General features: G+C 38.5%; 1 protein-coding gene across 2 annotated transcripts in view; it reads right to left on the bottom strand.

The window, feature by feature from the left end:
* nphp4 (nephronophthisis 4) overlaps positions 1-20,666 on the bottom strand; it is a 166,242-nt gene extending 145,576 nt beyond the window's left edge. For both annotated transcript variants that reach the window (XM_006785366.2, XM_006785367.2), the window contains exons 1-2: positions 20,353-20,666; positions 19,700-19,837 (exon numbers count right to left, since the gene is read on the bottom strand). In XM_006785366.2, coding sequence (XP_006785429.2) covers positions 19,700-19,837; positions 20,353-20,532 — 318 coding nt within the window. In that variant the 5' untranslated portion in view covers positions 20,533-20,666. The remainder of the gene's footprint in view (positions 1-19,699; positions 19,838-20,352) is intronic.
* Between the last annotated feature and the right edge of the window lie 89 nt (positions 20,667-20,755).

The following is a 20,755-nucleotide window of genomic DNA, read 5'->3' as shown; positions in this document are numbered from 1 at the left end:
TGAAAATCATTTCAGGCAAATGACCTATAAACAAGTGCAGATGTTGTACAATCCCCAGGTACCTACTTCAGCTTGAAGCATCAAATGTTGCTGTCATTTGAGTTACTGCAGTACAAGGATAATCAAACTAGGAACAAAATACACATTTACTATTTGGACTATGAAACCGGGATCCTGGGGACACTGAGAATAAACAGCTAAAAACAAGAAACTGATTTACCACCAGGTTTATATGATTTCTTTACAAAAGTACACCATTAAAACAAATTGAAAGTTGCCATGACTACACAGCAATTCTACACATAGTTGTTCTGACTAGGATTTTTTTTAAGGCACATGGCTTCCCTCTCCCCAGGTCATTAAGTCATTTAAAAAACAGTGAAAAAAATACAATACCACATAAAACACACAATGCAGAGATATTTAGTGTGCACCTGGTATGCATTCACTTCAGATCACTGTGAATGAAATCAATGTGGCTATTAATAGCCACTTCATCTGGCAAGAAATAAAAGGTACATAAGTACAAAAAGAAAGAAAGAAAGAAACAAGCCAGCAAGCCCGAAACATGGTACACAGAATAAATACGTCAACATGCAATCAAGCTTCATTCTTGAATAATATTGACAGGAAAACAGCAACAGCTGTACAGGTTGCTCACAAGCATATTTCTTTGATTTATTTAATTGCTTTGTAATTGTAACAGATTGCTTGCCTTCGTTCCAATCACGATAGCATACGTCTTGTTAGATGTTTTTCTTTATTTTAAAAAGACTTCAAAATTTCTACCATTTACCATCTTTGGATTCTCTGTGGTCTCTCCAAGCACATCTGTGTCAGTCTCCATATTGTCTCTAAAAAGAATGAGCCAAACATCCCGACCAGAATACCTGATTGGCAAACATTCAACATTCTAACATTCAAGAGGAGGGAATGTCCCCTGATAAAGAAACTCTATAGGATTATGCAGGTGAGGATGACCTTGGTTTTTTTTTTAATTTAACTAGTTCAGAAGGGACACTCATTCAAATTCGAAATAACAGCCTACCTACAGCAGAGCCACACTGATTTACATGCACAAAGGCCTGAATAAGATAAAGAGGCCCACAAATTCTCTCTGATCCATTCGTCCCTGAGCACAATAAAGCCTGTTGTTTTTCAAAACCATAGAGAAGAACATGACGGCATCAAAAGAAAAAAAAAAAACAAACGTATAAGTAGACATGAGCTATCTTGAAATATAGAACCAATTTCTCCCAGCCTACTGAGGCAGACCCTGTTCATCTTTAGACCCAGCTATCAGCCACCACTGAGCCATTTATTCAAATTCAAAGCCTCTGAGGCATTCCTATTTCGGCCACATCGCTTTTATCTCTATGCAAGGTGAGTTTAAATGACTTATTTTCAAAATACAAACACTGGTGAATACAAATGTAAAACATGGGAAGTAAAGGTACTCATGTGGTTTGGATTAGTTATTTGTCTGCTTGTATCTACACCCACTAGTCTTTGCCTCATCAACAAGGAAGCTGACACTTACAGAATAGTGTGGTTCACAAACTGGTGTCTCTGCTAAAAAAGAAACTCCCTGTTGGAAGAAATTCAACAATGACATATTTCCCTTTGTTCAAAGCCTAAACATAGAAGCTCAGAACTGTTGAGGAAATCGTTTTGATCAACAAGCTTCCAATGAAGAATTTTAGAGAAACTTGTATTAAATTTTAAAATACTCAATCTGTTTTAATCCAAATCCTCCCTTATTCTCAGAAATGATGGTGCACATTTCCTCACTGAGCATTTACTCTGTTTGCTGAGCTGGAATTCAGACAGATATTTTAGCAACAACAAACACTGGCTGAGCTGAGAAAGTAAAAATATCCCACATCCCTAGATGCATGTCATTCAGTATTCATGGACTGAAAACTTTACTTTCACTCAGTGTATTTATTTCCAACCTTAACTCCCAAATCAAAGCCTCATTTTTGAACGAACTTCTTTTGAACCTATCCCCAAGTTGTATAACAAGACATTTTGGGTTGGGGGGGGGGGGCATATTCTATCATGTTCACCCAAGTTCCCTCCCACCGTGATACTGTAGAATCTGCATTGCGGTTAAAGACGCAGTCCCCAGTCTAAAAGCAATCCGAATATGGACATTGTTCATGATGAATTTCCAGTTCAAGCTTGAATTCCTTTTTCATATGCTCCAATGCTTTGATACAACTCCAAATTGATTTCAGTCCAGTCTCTGGAACAAAAAAAAAATCCCACTTCATGTCCCCATAGAGCAAATACTTCCCATATTCAATTTGCAATTATTCAGATTTACAGACGAAATGTAGTCAGAGCTAAAAAGAACAGCCGTGACTGAACATTTTGAAACAGACAAGCTCAACTAAAGATAAAATAATAACAAGTGTTCTGACTGATACTGCTGTAGCTATACTGAGTCTTATTTAGGTCATTTTCTAGTATAAATTCACAGGTGGAGCGTTCTTTGCTCGTCGGTGTTGTTAAGATCCTGCCTCTATTATCACTTGCTTACAGGAGATACGTTTACCATCAATAATCAATAATAATATAACAACTACTCTTCATACAATAACGGAGTGATAGTTAGTACTCTCTCCTAATAGTTCCTAATAAGTTCTCCCCAGATACTCTGCCTTCCTCAAACAGCTCAAAGACATCCATGTTAGGTTAACTGGTAATTTTAAATGGTCCTTCAGACTGTATGCTTATCGGTCTCTGTACATTAGCCGAGCAACAGATTGGCAAACTGTCCACAATTTACCCTGCCTCCTGCCCCAGGACAGCTCCGCAACCCTGTATTGCATAATAATAGTGATGGCTGGATGGACTGTTTCTGAACAGAACCAAAGTCAAACACTGTATAAAATGTATATAAAAACAAAAGACAAAGACTTGAAAATCTTATAAACCCAAATTTTATTTACAGTAGAACATAGAAAACATATCAAGTGTTTGAACTGAGAAAATGTATGATTTTAAGAAAAATATTAGCTTGTTTTGAATGGCAAGCTCAGGCAAGATCAGTAGCACATTTGGGCATATCTGGAAAGTCATCATCAACGCTGAGAGATTTATACAGCATGTGCTCCCATCCAGACAAAATATTTTTCAGGTAAAGTGTTGTATATTTCAGCAAGAGAATACTAAACCACATAACCACTGTATGTATTATATGAGCACGCCGCTATAGTAGCAGTCTGGGGGTTGAACTGGTCTTCGTGCAGCCTTGACACTGCCAGCAGAAAAAAAATATGTCACAATATGAAACAAAACATACAACAAAGCGTTTACACTCAACCTTCTGTCCATCACTTTGAATAAAAACACAGCCATCTCTGTCAGGGTGGGCCAAATAGTGACTTGTTTTTCCACAGAAGCTCATTTGCGCCTTTGCTCCTTACAAAGGTAGCAGTGGCAAATACCAATAGAACTTGGACAAGTATACCGAGCAACCAATCGGCCAGTTGTACTGGAGGCTATGGCCTTTACTTTATCAAAACTTAAAAAGGACAAAGTTGAACTCTGTATGTTCAGCCCCATATATGGATATATATGTGTATTTTGTTCCAAGCAGCAATTACACTGCCACATCTCTAAGTTTGTACTATCTGCCATCCAACATAATAGCAGTTCTTTCCCCACAACTTTCACTTCAAGGCAGTGTTGTAAGATCTTGCTCACAACGCCATGGGAACACTGGGAGATGTCATTGAAAAAACAGCTTGCATCGGCAGCAACGCCAGGCGCAGCATATGTCGGCTCTAATGAGAGGTTATACTCTGCGGCAACCGTCAACAGAGCAGTAATCGATTCTCACAGGGGTAAATATTCAATGCCCATAACTTGAGTAAAGAGGGAAGAACAGAAACGGGATGACATTAAAACATCATCAGCGCAGAGGCATGTGGCTGGAAGTCACTGTCACTGCTAACAACAAGCTTGTCTGCAGCTTCTGGGGAGGTTTTCTGGGACCTCTTTGTGGGTGAAAGAGAAGAGGCAAATGAAACCATGAAAGACTGATGATGTGAGATTTAAGGCTATAGAAGAAAACACAGAACAAGCAACATGAATTGCTATATTATGGGATATGTTTATATTTAAAGAAACTGAATACGCACTAGTGACATATTTATGATCCTGTCTTTGCATTGTCAGAGTATAAAAGCTAAAGCTAATTCTTCTTCCCCCCTCCCCCGAAGGTGGTCATTCAACTGTTCTACTGAGGCAAGCACTAAGAGGAGTTTCATGGGCAATGCACAAAAGAAAAAGGCTACAAATGAGCATTGGTTTTGCAAACAGAGGTCCAGAGCAACTGGAGTATAATTGACATCGACCTGTTGTTCAACCATTGGAGGCTTCCCAAAAGAAAAGCAAACAGGGCATTTCCATTTAGCCCACAGACTGGCTAGGAGCCTGGGAACAAAAGTGTAAGCTACCTGGGATTTAGCTAACCAGCCAGTTCCCTATGTCTGCATGCCTGTGTTATTTGCATGTAAAGCATGTACCTGTAGGTAGCTAAGCTGACTAAAAGTCATTGTTATAGCTAAAACACAATAAAAACAAAGTACAATGAATCACAACGAGGCGATGCAGTAAGCTAGCACACATATACATTTAACCCTAAACTCTAGATGTACAAGTAGATGTGCTGTATACCGTGTGCTATTACCCTTGGACTTTCCCTGTTGAACTCAAAGTCATACAACTCAGCTCATGAAGATTTATGAAGTTAAGCAAGCACATGTGCTCAGGGAGATTCTTAGCTGTAGTGCTTTGATACAAGTTTTGGCAGCATAGCCAACGCCTTGAGGTAGAGGGAAGAGAGGGAGCGGGAGAAAGAGAGCGCAAAAGCAAGAGAAACGTAGCACATCATTTTACAGGCACAGAACCAGCGGGTGTCAGCATCACAAATCCTCTTGGTATGAAATTCTATAACTGTCACTAGCATAGGAGAGATGAGAGATGGTGGTGCGGATGATAGAGAGGCAGAAATTACAGTGTTAGAAGCTTCGGGCTTCCTTATGGCCAGTAATAAATGTCACTGATCGTTTCTGGGCTGGTAAGACTGGTATGTATATGTGTGACAGACAAAAAACACTTTCAACAAGAGGTCCTCACAGGTCCAAAGTCTGTTGAGTATCAACAGGACAGATATGTCAGCCATCATTCTTTGTTGTCAGAAAACGATCATCTATGTGAAGCACACTGGGCTCCAGCACATGATCTTAATCATGTTGTGAAAAATGATCACCGAATCCAGCTGCAGTGGTTTTTGTTCCTGGATAAATGTGGAATTGAATAAGTGACTAGTACTTATACTCTTACCTTTGCCAAAATAAGCTTTTGAAAATTTACACAGTTCTTAAAAAGTTTATTAAATCATCACCCAATGTAAGGTTTATATCAATATTGGTAATTAACTAAATCATCTGTGGAGTTTGCATGTTCTCCCTGTGTTTGCGTGGGTTTTTTTCAGGTACTCGTGCTTCCTCCCACATTCCAAAGGCATGCAGTTAGTAGGGGTAGGTTAATAGGTAACTCTAAATTACCCATAGGTTTGAATGTGGCTGCCAATGGTTGCTTTCTCTATGTGTTAGCCCTGTGACAGACTGGCAACCTGTCCAGGGCATACCCTGCCTCTTGCCCTAAGAAACTAGGATAGGCTCCAGGCCCCCCACAACCCTGACAAGGATAAGCGGAAGAGAATGGGTCTGTTATGTCTGTAATGTTTAATCCAACAGTAGGTGCGAGCTCTTTAATCAAAATTACATTTTTTATCCATGAGTTTTTAGTTTTAAACAAGGTTTTGACAGATTTTGTTAAATATTTGTGCCTTATTGTTTTCATGACAGGCGGCCTAATAAATTTGTTATGTTCTATACTTTATAAAGAAAAGTTCTTTTTGGAACACTGAAGACAGAGGATGCAGCAAGTGAGCGCCTAAAGCCGGTCGAAAAAAGAACAAAAATTGGAGCTGATGAGAAAATGTGGGTTTTTTTCTATCACTTCGGTGATGGGTTTAAGTGAAGGGGGGGGGGCTTGGATTGCATTCACAGTGGTAATAAATGCTGCATCCCAGGAGATGTGTAATGTGGCTGAAGTTGTTTAAAAAAAGAGGTTTGATATGTTATAAGGACAAAAAAGAGAGGGAAAAAAACAAGTGAAGGACAGGCAAAAGCCGAGCTATCAGGCAAAGAGGACTGCAGCAATTACTGGAGAAATAGCCCAATTATGTGGAATCCCTCTGAGGAATGAGGTGACAGTGATGCGATTTCTATCCAGCAAGAACTTTCACAGGGCAGTAATTCTCAGTGTTCAAAAATCTTAGGCTATTTTACTGCAGAAAACTTTAACAGCTAGTGAAATCACTTAAAATATAAGTAGACTAAATAAGAACTACATTTACTTTCTGTCCACTGAAAGTAAATGTAAATACTTTTGTTGATATGAATGTGTGGGGATGATCAAAAATGTAGAATTTAATTGTTTTCTTCAAACAGCTTCTGATTTAAATCAGAATGTATTGATTATAAATTCACTATCAGGAATTGTCAATAAGGAATGCTAGAATAATAAACCATTTACGTTTGAGAAAAAGTGTCTGGTGATAGGTTTCTTATTTTTCATTTTATTTAGTAAAATTTAAAGTGATGAAATCCTTTCAAAATGACATCCAACGAGAACAAAATGTGAAAGTAAAATATATTGTATGTGCATGAAGTCCTCTGGTACTAGAATGTCTATTGTGCTATGTTGTCTATGTCTACCATCTTGCAGCACTAAATCACATACACATAACTGTAACCAATCACATTGTTCAAATGGTGAAAGGGCTAAGTTATCAAGAAATGTTGACGTTTTGGCCTGATCGATAACAAATTTCAAAAACCTTTCTGGATATGTTTCTTACACTACTGTGCAAAAGTCTTAAACCACCCCTCAGTTCTGTTGTTAAGAAAGTGGGAAATAGTTGCAGCAATTCATTGAAATGTGCAACCATAAATGGTGAAGCTTGAATGGCAATATTTGGTATGACTACCTTTATTCCTGAACACAGCCTGAACTCTCCTAGGCCAGTTTTCTCATGATTCCTCATGATCAGCACATTCACAATCATTTTCTGACTTCCACAATTTCGGTTTGTGTGCCTCTGTTTGCAGCTTTGACTCAGACTCCGACAAAATTCTACAACATCCCAGCTTCGACAGAAACAGATCTCAGCACTCGCTCTAAGTCTTAGCTTGTCACCCAGGTTTTGGTCTCCTGACATTTTGTAAATCCTGTCTGAAATGCCTCGCAAACAAACTGTGGGCACTGTCTGAATCCTGGAAATGCATCACAATACAGAAGGAATGCAGGAAATATAAAACAATGAAAGAAAATAGAGGAAGTCTGCCAGACTTCAGATACAAATAGGTAAAGATTGAATTGACATGTCAGAGCCTGAAACAACAAAGTATGAGACAGACAGATTCTCTTTCTTTCCTTCTGTCTGAACACACACAGAGGCAGTGCAGACCCCGGGGAGCGCTGATAGCCGAATTATAGGGACGAGCTCTGTGTGTATGTGTGTTTGTCTGTGGAGGGAAAAGAGGGAGTGACAGAAAGAGAAATGAGATAGGGATGGAGAAAGAACAGTCAAGTAAGAATCAAGTCAATACACACCACCCACAGTAGAAAGCAGCCACACACACACACACCTAAAACCTCCTCAAGGCTCTCATCTCTCCCTACTGTCACCTCGGCAGTAGTTCTTGCGGCCCTTGAAATCCCACGATCACACATACACACACCCACAGTATATAGCTGCATATTACTGGGTGTGCCACTCTACTGTGTAAAGCTGTTAAGCAGCAGCTGCTCCGCTAGATGTTTGGTCCCCTTGGAGCTGAAATATTGATCAGTTCTTAGGCAAGGCAGAGCAGCCTGTGCCCCCACCGTCCCCATGTATAATTGAAGTGTATATCTTTTAGTGTGGAATGCCAGTCGGGAGAAGGAATTAAACACAGAGGTAAGCTGAAGGCCTGCCATGGCAGCTCCTTTATCCATCAATCATATAGCTTTTAGACAGAGGGTTTTCATTAGCCTTCTACTTTGACTTGAGAAGGTGCCATACCCTATAAAAAGCAAACAAAGAAGGGAAGACAGGACATAGCAAGACCCACATATGTGTTGTACAGCTAGTCGTTATCTGAGCTCTCTTTTGAGTCATTCTGGGGAAGCAAACATTCTTAAAAGGAATTCATTTCAATATATAGCAGATGTATAGCAACAAAGAGAAAGAACCAAGAATGCAACTCAACTCATCAACACTTTGACTTAATATAGTCGCTCTCAAGCACATCATTAACGAAACAAAACAAAAAAAACCCAAAAAAGCAGAATTGGCTTTAAAAATCAATTCAAAGTGATACTATTTTCCCCAAACATTCCTGTGCACTGTAGATAGCGCATAGTAGAGCTATTTTCAGCTACTCTCTTGCCACAAGGGGTCACCACAGGAGGTAGCTCCGGACATCCTTCTTCAAGCAACCCAACATGGGATACATGTCTCCAGCTGGAATGGAACCAGCAACCTTTCACTTGCCAAGTGAATGTGTTAACCATTGTAAGCATCTACTGATATTCTTTTTTTTTTTTTTTTTTAAGACAGAAATTAGAAACACTGAACTCCTAGAGCAGCCAGCTTCTTGTCTTTGAAAAATAGCAGTATCTGTCCTAAAGAAATTATTAAAGAAGTTCAGTGAGTATAAAAAATACAATAACACAGTAATAAAGCTGTTTATAATATAAACTGATTGAGTGCCTTTAATGGTGCAGTCAAAAGGTGATGTATAAATGTCTTGCAACCAACTTCCTAGTTTAATACCTATGTGTAGTCGACCAAATATTCAAAACCACTGAAGCAATAGCAAAATATCTATCAAGGAAAAAGTTTTTCATTACTTCTTTAGGCCATCCACATGCCAGCAGCAGACCTCTAAACTCAATAAAACCTCTCTGGTTAGGGCAGTTGCATAAAAATACAAGATGACGAGCTCATGGGCTTTAAGTGAAAGCCAAGCATAGAAAATAAAGGTGATAATTGCACCATTAAAGCAAACACCACCCACACATTTACTTTCTCATTTATTAATTGAAAAGGTTCATTAAATAAAGGATAGCCTTGCCAAATTGTTTAAAAAAACCAAAATAAAACAAAACAAACAACAACAAAAAACCAAGTAGTGTGTCCACAATGTTTTCTAAATGCATGTGATGACTTTGGGTAAATTTTCAGCTATGTGCCATTAGCATAAGAACAATGGCATTGTCCGTCTAAACTTCAGGTTAGACTATTTGGCCCACACAGAAAAATATCAACAACTAAGAGTCATTAGGAGCTATTCTGATAGGGTGGCTTTAGTGATCCCATTGAAAACCACTATGAGATTCACATTTTTGGTTTTAAGTGGAAAATACTTAATAGGTATCGAACACCTCAACATAAAATTCTATAAAGACATTCAAGTGCCCCTCAAGATAATTTGCCAATGCTTTAGTGATCCTCTTAACTTATGAACCTCTTTCAACAGCACTAGCGGTTAAAGTATTTTGCAACCTCCCAATTTAATTATTGGTGCCACAATTTAATTCAGGATCAAAACAATTTGGGTTTGAAAAAAAGAAAGAAAAAACAATAACAAGGAAAGCATTTAGGTTCCTACTATACTGTGCTAAACGTCTATCATTTGCCCACTGAGCTGCGAATGAAACATAACTGACTGCTAATTGTCATAACAGAGTATGCTGCATGTTTATTTCAGTGATTTTTAAAGGTTATTTTGCAAGTTATTTATTAAATATATGAATTTTCTTCCAGTGTGAGTTTTTTCCCAGCAATGCATTTTACTGCCCATTAGTAAGAGTAAATTACACTCTGCTGTCTTGTAATTAACATATCTGCTTCAGCGTCCTGTCTGCAATACCAATAATGGAAAAAGCCATGACTATGTATAGATGTATATTTTTTCTTTGGCCCAGCAGAGCTTTTTTTGGTTTAATAAAATCTAAAACTAGTGCAAGTTATGGTCTATTTTTAGATATACACCAGATGCATCTTAGGAGCCATAATTGTGTTATTTCTAAAAAATGCTTTATTCTAAACATAGGACAGTAGTAGTCAATAGTATGTTGCCATAACTCATTATAGAGTGATCTAGTGAGAAGTTTTACCAATCTGTGGACATTTGTAGGGGTAGAAATAGTGGCATGTTTGATTCTGTTTGGTTTATGGGCTTACTTTTCATTGCATATATTGGTGTTTATTTTTGCAGTGTTATTGCTGCAAAAATGAATTTAGCAATTCATTATTTGTTCTGTTTTTGTTTTGCAAATTTACATTAAATGAATTTGTAGCCAGATTCATGTATGAATTGAGTGGACAAAAACCAATCAATACCAATTTGCCATCAGGACAGGCCTAAAATTAAAATGCTCACTCTGCATTTATGAGGCAAGTGCTTTCTCAATTAAGTGCTGGCAATTTAAGGGCATCTCCACACAGTAGGGACAAAACACCATGAAATTAAATGTGAAAAGCATAAAATCTGTTAAAAAGATTCTAAAACTCATGAACACTCTAAAAAAAAAAACTCTCTCAGTTAACGCTAGAAAATATTCCTCTGTATCACGAGTTATGACATCTGAAGTTCTGCAAGGATCAATCTTGGGGTCTGTTTCTTTTTTCTTGTTCCTCCCACCAGTTTTTTTTTTTTAATTTACCAACATAAAATCTTTTTTCTTTGCAATATCATTTATCTGTTTTTACCTTTAAATATTGAAAATCACCGTTCCATAATGCAGCTCAATGAGTACATTTTGGATATTAAAAAATAGATGGCTTACAGTTTCATACAGTTAACTAAGTTCAAAACAGAGGACATATTGTTTGTTCCTCCACTATTAACTGAGAGCTTGATGAATAACTTGGGCACTTTTAACTCTTTTTTATTATTATTAAAACAGGTTAAAACCCTTGAAATAATCTTTGACACACAAGTTTAAAATTTGACAAACAAATCAATGCTGTGGTTAAGATTCTTCCAGCTCAGAAGCAACAAGATTTCTGACAGGGACAAAAAATAGAGATGACATTGCTCCAGTGTTAGCAGCCTTGCACTGGCTCCCTGTGCATTACAGAATCCAGTATGAAGTACTGCATTTGGTAAAGCACTATTTGCACCTGCATACCCAATACATATGCTATGTCCATATTCTCCCTCAAAATCATTAAGGACTGCTTACCAACCACTCTTGAGTGCTGCTGAAATTCATTTTAAAAGGAGTTGGTACTCCTCCCATGTGACCTCCGACCTTCAGATCTAAACTAAATATATACCTTTTTTGTCAACCTTTTGGAAAATGCTAATCTTTGGAACTGTGGCTGAAGCACAGATTATTGTTGTTGTTGTGTTACTTTATGTAAATAGTGTGTACCATGAATTTTTAGGAACCCTTTTATTTTTTACTGTACTTCAATTTCAAATTCACTATATAAATAAAATGTACTTACTTACTTATAGACTTATCAACTGATGATTATATTAGCGCTAAAATACTGCTCCAGAGCTGTCATCCTCTCATCAGTATATGGACACCACTGAGTCATTTAAGTCTTTTAACTTTAGGCATTTTCAGACTGCCTACTGTGTAATTAATGTTTTCTCCCAGTCACTCTAACTTTGTTTACAATCTATGGACTATAGTTAGAGCAAAGAGGGTAAAACATGTGGGCTAACTTTAACAAAGTAAATGAAAAACACAGTAAATGCAATAGTTGCTGTGGCATAGATATAGCCTCCTTTTAGAATGGCTTCCATTTACAGAATTATGGATGAATATCAATTCAATATAAAATCCAGTACAGATACTAGCATCATTTATACCTATCACCATGTGACAGTTTTGGGTTTTTCTTTTTTAGTCAGTCAGGGTATATTTTTTTTAATGGAATTGCATTTGAAAAATATACACTCACTGGCCACTTTATCAGGTAAACCCGTTCAACTGCAACAAACAATTATCTAATCGGCCAATCACATGGCAGCAACTCTGTGCTTTTAGGCATGCAGAAATGGTCGAAATGGCTTTCTGAAGTTCAAACCAAGCATCAGAATGGAGAAGAGAGAGACTTAAGGGGATTAAGTGACCAGCAGCTCTCTTGTTGATGTGATTTTCACCTGGAGGTTAGGAAATAATCTCTTGTTACAACCAAGGCTTGCAGAAGAGCTTCTCTAAACACACTGAACCTTGAAACAGAGAGCCTAGAGCAGCAGAAGACCACACCAGGTGCAACTACTGTCAGTTAACACACCATGTCACAAAGCTTAAATCATTTAAAACCGGCTACTTTAACATTACAGTGAGTTTGCTGGTAGTCAAATGGCCTCCACAGTCATCAGCTCCCAATCCAACAGAGCACCACTGGGATGTGGTGGAACAGGTCACGTCAATATGGATCAATATCACAGATAAATATTTCCAGCACCTAGTTAAGTCCATGACACTAAGAATTTGGACAGTTATAAAGGCAAAAGGAGGTACAACCCAGCACTATCAAGGTATACCTAATTAAGTGGTAGCTAAGTGCATATATTTCTTGCTATATGAATAAAATATACATAAACTGGTATGGTTACCAACATACAGGCCATGCAATCATTCATCAGAAAAAAAGTCTGCTAAACTGAAATGAATCAGTGGAATAATACCATTACAGATGTTTCCTTGTATTCAACCCAAAACAGCTAAAATTACCAGGGATGAACATAATTTATGTTAAGCTCTTCTCTTCTCAAGGAGTTACATGAAAAGTGGACATGAGAGTTAGATCATGTCACATTTTTCTGAAAAGACGTATGTGACAGCTCGATGTCCACGGTTGAGTGGCTGGGAATCATGTGTGGAATCATACGTGGCAGACTGCAAAACACTGTGCATGGCACACAACAAATGCACCAGACTTCAAAGAGAAGTTTTTTTTCCCCCTCATCTGAGCAAGCCTTGCTGGAGTATGTCTCTGCTTTAAGAAAGCAAGGAAAAGTAGGAAGGGTTGAGGCTTTAACTGTGGCTTTGTTACAGCTCTGACAGCTTAAATTTGGCAATCTATTGTATGTTTTAGAAACTTACACTTTGCAGATGAGTGTGTCTGCTGCCTTGTACTCATTACTCAGAGCTCAAGTTTGAACCATAAGGGATTCTTCACTTTGAAAGTAGTTTGTTCTTAAGAGAAAAACGTTTCAAGAAACAAAAGTGGAGGAATTGCACATTTGATGTTTAAATATTTTCCCATCGGTGAAGCACTGTCTGCTTTTTACTTCTTTGAAGTCATGTAATAATGCGTGTGTGATGATGCGTATGCTGGTATAAAGGGTACTGTTTTTAGTCACATTGTGAGAAATAAACATGTGTGTGTGCACACGCGTGTGTGTATGTTACTCTTAGTTTATAGCATGCAATGCCAAATAGCATTTGCAGACCTAGAGAAACAGAGGTTGCACGGACATGAACAAAGCTTGGCCTTTTCTCTCAAGCCCATCTGTCGGCCTGATAATGTTGCACATATGAGAAGAAACCACTGGCTCCCCGTGAAGGCAGGGAGTTCAAATGGAGTGATCACAGTGAGAGACAATGCAGAAAGATGCACATTTCTCTCTCTACCATTCTCTCGACTCCTCCATCTGTGCATCTGTAGCACAACATTGCCCTCTACTGATCACAGCGCTCCCTTTGCCTCAATGTGTTCAAAGGAGAGTTAAAATATCCCTATACCTCCCAAACAATCTGAGTCATGATTTGAGAAAACCAACAACCGGGGAAGTAAGTGTAAGTTTGATAATTCAGGACATATTGAGTTGTACAACAACAAAACGATTACCAAAAAAAAAAAAAAAATTCTCAAAAGGGACATATTTGACACACAAGTCAAACACATCACAAAATAAGGTTCATTGTGATTCAGAAGGTCTGAAACTACGACTGGACTTCACAGTAGTTTCTGTTTTGCATGCATAAATCTTTTTCAGACCCACTGAAGGCTTGGCATGGCAATTAAAAAGGCACTACTTTCAAAATAAAAGCCTAATATGTCTAACTTAACAATTAAAAACAACCCACAAAGGAGCTGGCACAGTTGACAAGACGTCATTCCTCTATCGGGAAAGAAAGAGATGCAAAGAGAGGGGGAAAAAGAATTAGTAAGCGCTCTCTTTTTAATCACCGTGCATCTTAGCTTTTCACCATATCTGCACCAGATATTAAAACCAATCCATCATGGCTGACTGGGGGGAGGGGGGTGCCTTGCAATTTTCCCTGTGCTCCCGTAACATAGGAGAGAACCCCCCCGACATTATTTGGATATCAAACAGCAATTTGCCACTCATAAACACCAGCATGAATGCAAGTGCATTGGGCCAAATCCAATAAAAAAAAAAAAAAGCTAGTGGAGCTCTTGCGGCATGACACAGAGAGGGCCAGGCCCACTTTATCATCATGATAGGATATGATGTGGTTTATATTATTACCCTGGATGGATAATTGGATTTGGATGCTTATTGGGACACCAAGCAGAGTTTTTTTTATACAGGCTATGACTATTACGGCGGATCAAAGTAAGGCCATTCACTGTGAGATATTGTTCGATCAAAAGAACATCACGCAGAGGAAAGGGGAGAAAACAGATGGTGACAAAACTGGAAATCATGAATGTGCCATAGCTGTGACTCATTGGTGTCTCTGCACAAAGACTTATGCAACACTCTGCATTTACCAGCCAGCCACAGTTCACAGTACTCCTTCCATTAAAAGGGTTTCTCAAAACACCATGTACAACACTCTAAACTGATGAGGCACCTCCAAATTTGGAAGCTACCGAGGAGCTTGCATTGCTCTGATGCGATCATAAAAACAGTGGGTCGCTGGCCTCCGACAAGGAGGCAGAGACCTTCAGATGTTTGATTGAGAGAGAGAACACACACATCCAGCTGTTCTCCAGAAATCTGCTCAAACATAGCAAAATGCCCAGTAAATGATAGTAAATATGATACAGGGAGACAACATTTTCAAGGAATGCGACTACACAGGGGCACCTTATGTAGTTCACAACTTAAGGGCTTTTCAAAAGAAAGCTTCTGGCAGGAAAATGAAGTCACTCGTCAGACAAGAAGATAATACAACCCCACCATCAGCAGGGTGACTATTCTGCATCAGAGTGGTTTTAGTTACTGCACAAACTGAAGGTGGCATCCCCAAGATTCTCTTATAGAAGATGTCATATATGCAAAACTACAAACCTGACTTTTCTGTAATTTAGAGGGAGGTACATAATTCCTATTTCCAAAATTTAGCAGTTTAGCAGCTGCCAGAGATCTCTGGATTTAGATGGCACTTTCTTGTAATGACATCAGGGCTCTGTAGGGGTCATACCATCTGCTGAATGGCTCTGGCAGTACTTTGGGGTCATGTGCCATCTCATCTGTCTCCTTTGTGAGACACCTCACCAATAGCAGCTTTGGATTTAAAAAAAAAAAAAAAAAAAGTGGCTAAAACAGTTGCAAAATACTGTGTATCCCATAATTTATCTGCAGTTAGTTGTTTGCTTTTAGCACAAATAAAAAGATTACCTCAAAAATTCTATGTCTAATCTTTTGAGACTTACACGTTGACTCTGCTGTCAGTCCTTTTGAAGCACCTTCTTAGAACAAACTCCCTGCTTGCCAGGACCAGAAGCTCACCATTTTGGGGTACAATGCAAACTTGCATAAATTAAAATGAAAATGCAACATGCAATATGGCATCCAGTCACAATCACCACATGTAGCAGTCTTTGCAAACTAAAATAATGTATTCATGTAATACATAAAAGACACATTACAGCCACTTCAGTTGTAAATCATTTAACATCCAGTGTTAAAGTAGCTGTTAAGATGAGATGGCTGACTGGCGGACTAATCTACAAGCAAATCTAACAGCACGTCGTGATTTAACAAGACGTCTCTTTTTAAATCTCAGTAATGGCTGAAATATAAAAGCTTGAACTTTTTCACCGCATGCACACTTACATTTAAAAAAGTGATTTAAGCAGGTGGGTGGGTAGATGTGTGGATTGACGGCACAGTTACATTTGAAATAAAAATACTGTTTTTAAATCGAGGGGATTTATCAGATTCAGCTCTGGTCTTACTTCTGGTTTGAAAGTAGAAAGGAGGCTTGACATTACAAGGAAAATTCCAATGCTGCCAGCATTGATATAAAGTGAACCTTTAGTAAACTGCATGGTAGGGGCATTAGATGTTAACGCATCAGTGGGAGCTTCTTTGGCAAACTATCCTCACACCTAACCAAAAAAGCTCTGGTGATGGACAAAAAGCTACTTGTTGCCATCATGAGTTTACTCACAGTACAGGAAAATCGCTGGTGGGTTCCTGGCTGAAAAGAAGATCTTTCCATTTGAATATATGGATTCTTTCATTGATCCACATACAAAAATGTGTCCCTGTCTTAAGTATTTGGAGCAGCGTGCAGACACCATGAAGCGCCTAGGGGACTAACTCCAGACATCATCCACTCAATCAAGATTTGACCTGGTATATTTCTCTTGTAGGAAACCCACCCAACAAATGAAGATCATCCAAGTTGCGGTGCACTTCAATATCAGTGCGGTATATTTTATCTTTTGTATCTCAAGTCTTTGGCTGTCACAACATTCCCTTCGGTATTTTCAATGAGAAATTGAAAATTTCATCATCAAAGCAGATCTTTCACAGAGTACACCACGCAGCTTGACATCAAAAATACTTTTTTGTTCCCCGTTTTTGTTCCCCTTGATTACAGAGAAGAAAAGACTCAAAGACTCTGAACAGACTGAAACCATGTTTGGAAAAAAAGAAAATGAATCGTAAAGACTAACGCGCAACAAATCTGACCTTTGACTGAAACTGCATACAACTGCAATCCCAAGTCAATAAACATAAAAATATTAATACATGTGCTAAATCACACCAAGCATTACATAAGTACTTGTAGCTGTCCCAAAGGGCAATCTTAGTTATGCTGCACCCCTCTGCAACTCTGTTTTCCGGAGTGACTGATTTTAACTTCGCCAATCAGAATAAGCCCTCACATGAGCCTGATTATCAGCTCACTAAGTTAACCCAGGGTTTCCCATGCAGGAGACAAACTGGCTAACCAATTACAAGCATGGATAAGTGTACTGGTAGCAGATCAGCTGATTGTTAAACACACAATGCAGACAGAAAGCAACACATCTGCTACAGAAAAAGCAGCAGTGTGTGTGTGTGTCTGAGAGATAGAGAGAGAGAGAGGGAAAGCACTATACAACAGTTTAATACTAAAAGTCCTATATAAACACGTGAGCGCTTTAAGTGCTTTGCAGTCAATAAGACTGGACAAGATCTATTATAGTAATAAAGTCTACTGTATTTGAAGCCTGGGAAGAGAGCTGGCAAAAATACTGTTTGTATAATTTAACAGATTTATCAGTATCACAGCTCTATCATTAGGCCACAGGAGAATCTGATGGAATATAATTGAGTATTTAATTCAATTAATTTTTAAAAGACAGGTTTTAGCTTTTATTCTTTCAGCTGCAGTATCAGTGGTGTTTAAGAGTTTGAGACCAACTAAAGAATAAAAATAAAAAAACAGATTTCTAATGTAGGAAATTTGATACAAAAACCACAAATACAAAGGCGCTCTGAATAAATGTGAGACTGAATAAATGTGAAAGTCTAGAATTGGAAGTTACTGGGGGAAAATTCCTAGATATGAGTTTTGTTTTTTTTTAAAAAAACTTTATCCCATCCTACTATGTGGGTACAGTGGGCAAAGGCTCGCCCAACGATGGTGTCAGTATTTTCCAGAGAATTGAAGGGTCAGGGGGCAAACTCAGGGTTAATTAAGAAGTTATCTGGATAAGACAAAATCCTGCTTTGTACTACAAGCCTCTGGTATCTTCTGAGGCTCAATATCTCACTAGCACAACACAGTAGGATAACACTAAATGCCCACTGTATCTTTTTTTTTCTTCTGAGTAAACAAAAAAAGAGTGTTTTGGTTGGGAAGCCGGCTTCCAGGGTGCTGTACTGTAATTCAGTCCAGGCAGAAATGCTACCATGGCCAAAGACTATTCACAAGTTACTTGGCCCATTTTATAGTTCACTGGGTCTTTTGCAGGTTTTGTGTATCAATTGCAAACAACCTCATGCTGATTTCTTAGCAGGACTGCTGATCTTGTTGATTGCACAAGTTAAATCCATGATGACAGTTATAGCAAGGTAGCAGACACGTTTGTTCTTGTTCACTTGTGTGCATGGGCAGATAACTAATGAGTTGCAACTGCGAGCACATTAAATGAGGTACCCTGCTATGTGCACTATTAGATGTTAAGTTTTCTGTAGCTAGTACACAGTCTTGAGTGAAAAGAGTTGATTGATTTTTCAATCACATCTGTTCAGAGAGAGTGTGAAGCAGAGAAGGCTGAGCCAAAGTAGCACAACAAACCAACGTCTCCACAATGTTACACTGGCAGCTTTTTTTCCCTTTTTTTTATGATTGGTTGTCACACAATCTTAGAAAGCAAATCACAGCATCTCCAAGGGCAATGGCTTACTCAAAACCCCCCAGCTGGTGCTTAGCAGAACTGCTGAACAGTTACAAATGGACATCTTTCTTTTTTGCCCTGCCGCTGTCGGTCTCATGTGGTCACTCACACTTATTTCAGCCTGTTTGGACTTCACCTAATGGCCCAGAAAGGGCAAAGCTCTCATGTCATTCGTTTCTAGATGAAACTAGCTCAAACACATTTGCTGGCGGCTGAAAATTCCCTCACTTTGCACAGAGGTCATTCTGTCTGAACCTGACACTAAAAGTAATACAAAGTATTGAGAAACATGATGATGTTGCACTACTACTTTTGGCACCATAACACATGAATTAAGCTATTTATTACACTTCACCACATTATATACAATTACCACTGTCAGACAAGTAAAGACTAGTTAATGAACGAGTAAAAGGTCTTTCTAGCAATACTGGACATAATATGTGATTTTTCTATCAATGTAATGAATGACATGCTTTTTCAGTTATTAGAGTTTCCAGGACTAACTGATCACTGCCATAAAGTGGCACACATCTGTAATACAATCATGATATTTTCTATGAAACTTTGTCTCAAAGTTCTCTCTAATACTAAGTTTATACCTCACAAGGAAATTAGCTCTTCTTCAACTTGCAGGATGAGAAAAAAGAATTGAAATCATCAAATGCAACTGGAATCACTTATTGGCAATCACTTCAGTTTGTAATTTGCTGTGCTTTAGCTGACAGGATCCTCAAGAGCATAGCAGAACTCAGGGAAATCAATGCTGCTAATTTAAAGACGGCTAATTGGTAAAGCTTTTGAGTTGCTTTTAATTAAATAACGGCTGCCCTAAATGAATGGAATTTATGGATGAATACACATTGATTTTACTACATAATCATCTACTCGCTGTTTGCCAAAATAACATGAGAGGGGTTTTTAAAAGAGCCTATATATATGCAACAGCTGTGTGCTGTTTGGAGTAAACTTGTTTCAGTGGGATTCCTGTTAGAGAATAGTTACCTCATTGAAAGTGATCTTGTTGTTTTTTATTGTCTGAGGTGAGCTCTTCCATGTTTTCCCAAAAAAGTGCTGATGATTTCTGTCAAACAGCGTTGCCCGTAGTTGGTAAGTCACACTTTGTTCTCCCACTGCCTTCTCCTATGAGCAAAAAGGAAGCATATGCATCTTAGAAAAGTCACTGTTAACAAGTGAAGAGTTAAACTTAAATCCTCCTTTATGACTAATATCCAACTTCATGAAAAACACCCCAGAATGAGGTTCCCAATATCTGAATGCTCAGTTTTGCATCCCAGTAACTGATAATGCCAACAAGTAGTGGATGTCAGATTCACTTTGGTACTGTTTGATGCTCTATATATAGACCGAATTTACTAATAATCCCATGACATTGATTGTGTGTTTGATTAAAAAAATGTATGGTTGCCTTCAAATATAACATTTTTTAAAGGTTCGCGAGATTTCTTCAGGCGCAGTGTCACAGAGATGGATACTGAATAGGCCTTATCGTGACTTTTATTTTGACAGTCAATACAAAGTCAAGCTCACAGATTAAAATACATTGAATTTAGGTTTGCTAAACCTCTAGTGAATTGCTATAGCAGAGTTGTTTCTATGTTTTTAATTAGCACTGTAAGCTAACTGTAAACAGTCACCTGGGGTGGGAGGTGAGTTGCAGTGACACGGTTGAGGGTGAGCTGGAAGCCGTGGGACTGAGTGAAGCGGCTTTCCACAGCCAGCCTTACGGTCTGGCTGAGCGGGGGAACCACCCGGTTCCTCTCAAACACTTGCTTCCAGTCGTCCGCCATGCTGGGTATGTCTTCTATTTTTACCATGTCCTTTAGTTAAAATAAACATTAGCCTGACATTGAACAAAAAAACTCAGAAATGTTGAACGCAACCGATGTTTTACTCTGAATTTAGTCTTCTCCATCCGTTCAGATGTTTAAGCCGTGGCCGCCATATTGAAATCAGATTCTACCATTTAGAACAAAGGGGGGATATGTAATAAATTATTTCATCAGGAGCTCTCACGAGGGAGAAACATTATTTGAAAAT

This window comes from Neolamprologus brichardi, chromosome 20 (genome assembly GCF_056152115.1).
Source record: "Neolamprologus brichardi isolate AB-2024 chromosome 20, ASM5615211v1, whole genome shotgun sequence".
In the NCBI taxonomy this organism is placed as follows: domain Eukaryota; kingdom Metazoa; phylum Chordata; class Actinopteri; order Cichliformes; family Cichlidae; genus Neolamprologus; species Neolamprologus brichardi.
The sequence above is the reverse complement of the archived record's forward strand: the minus strand, read 5'-3'. Positions and strand labels throughout refer to the sequence as shown.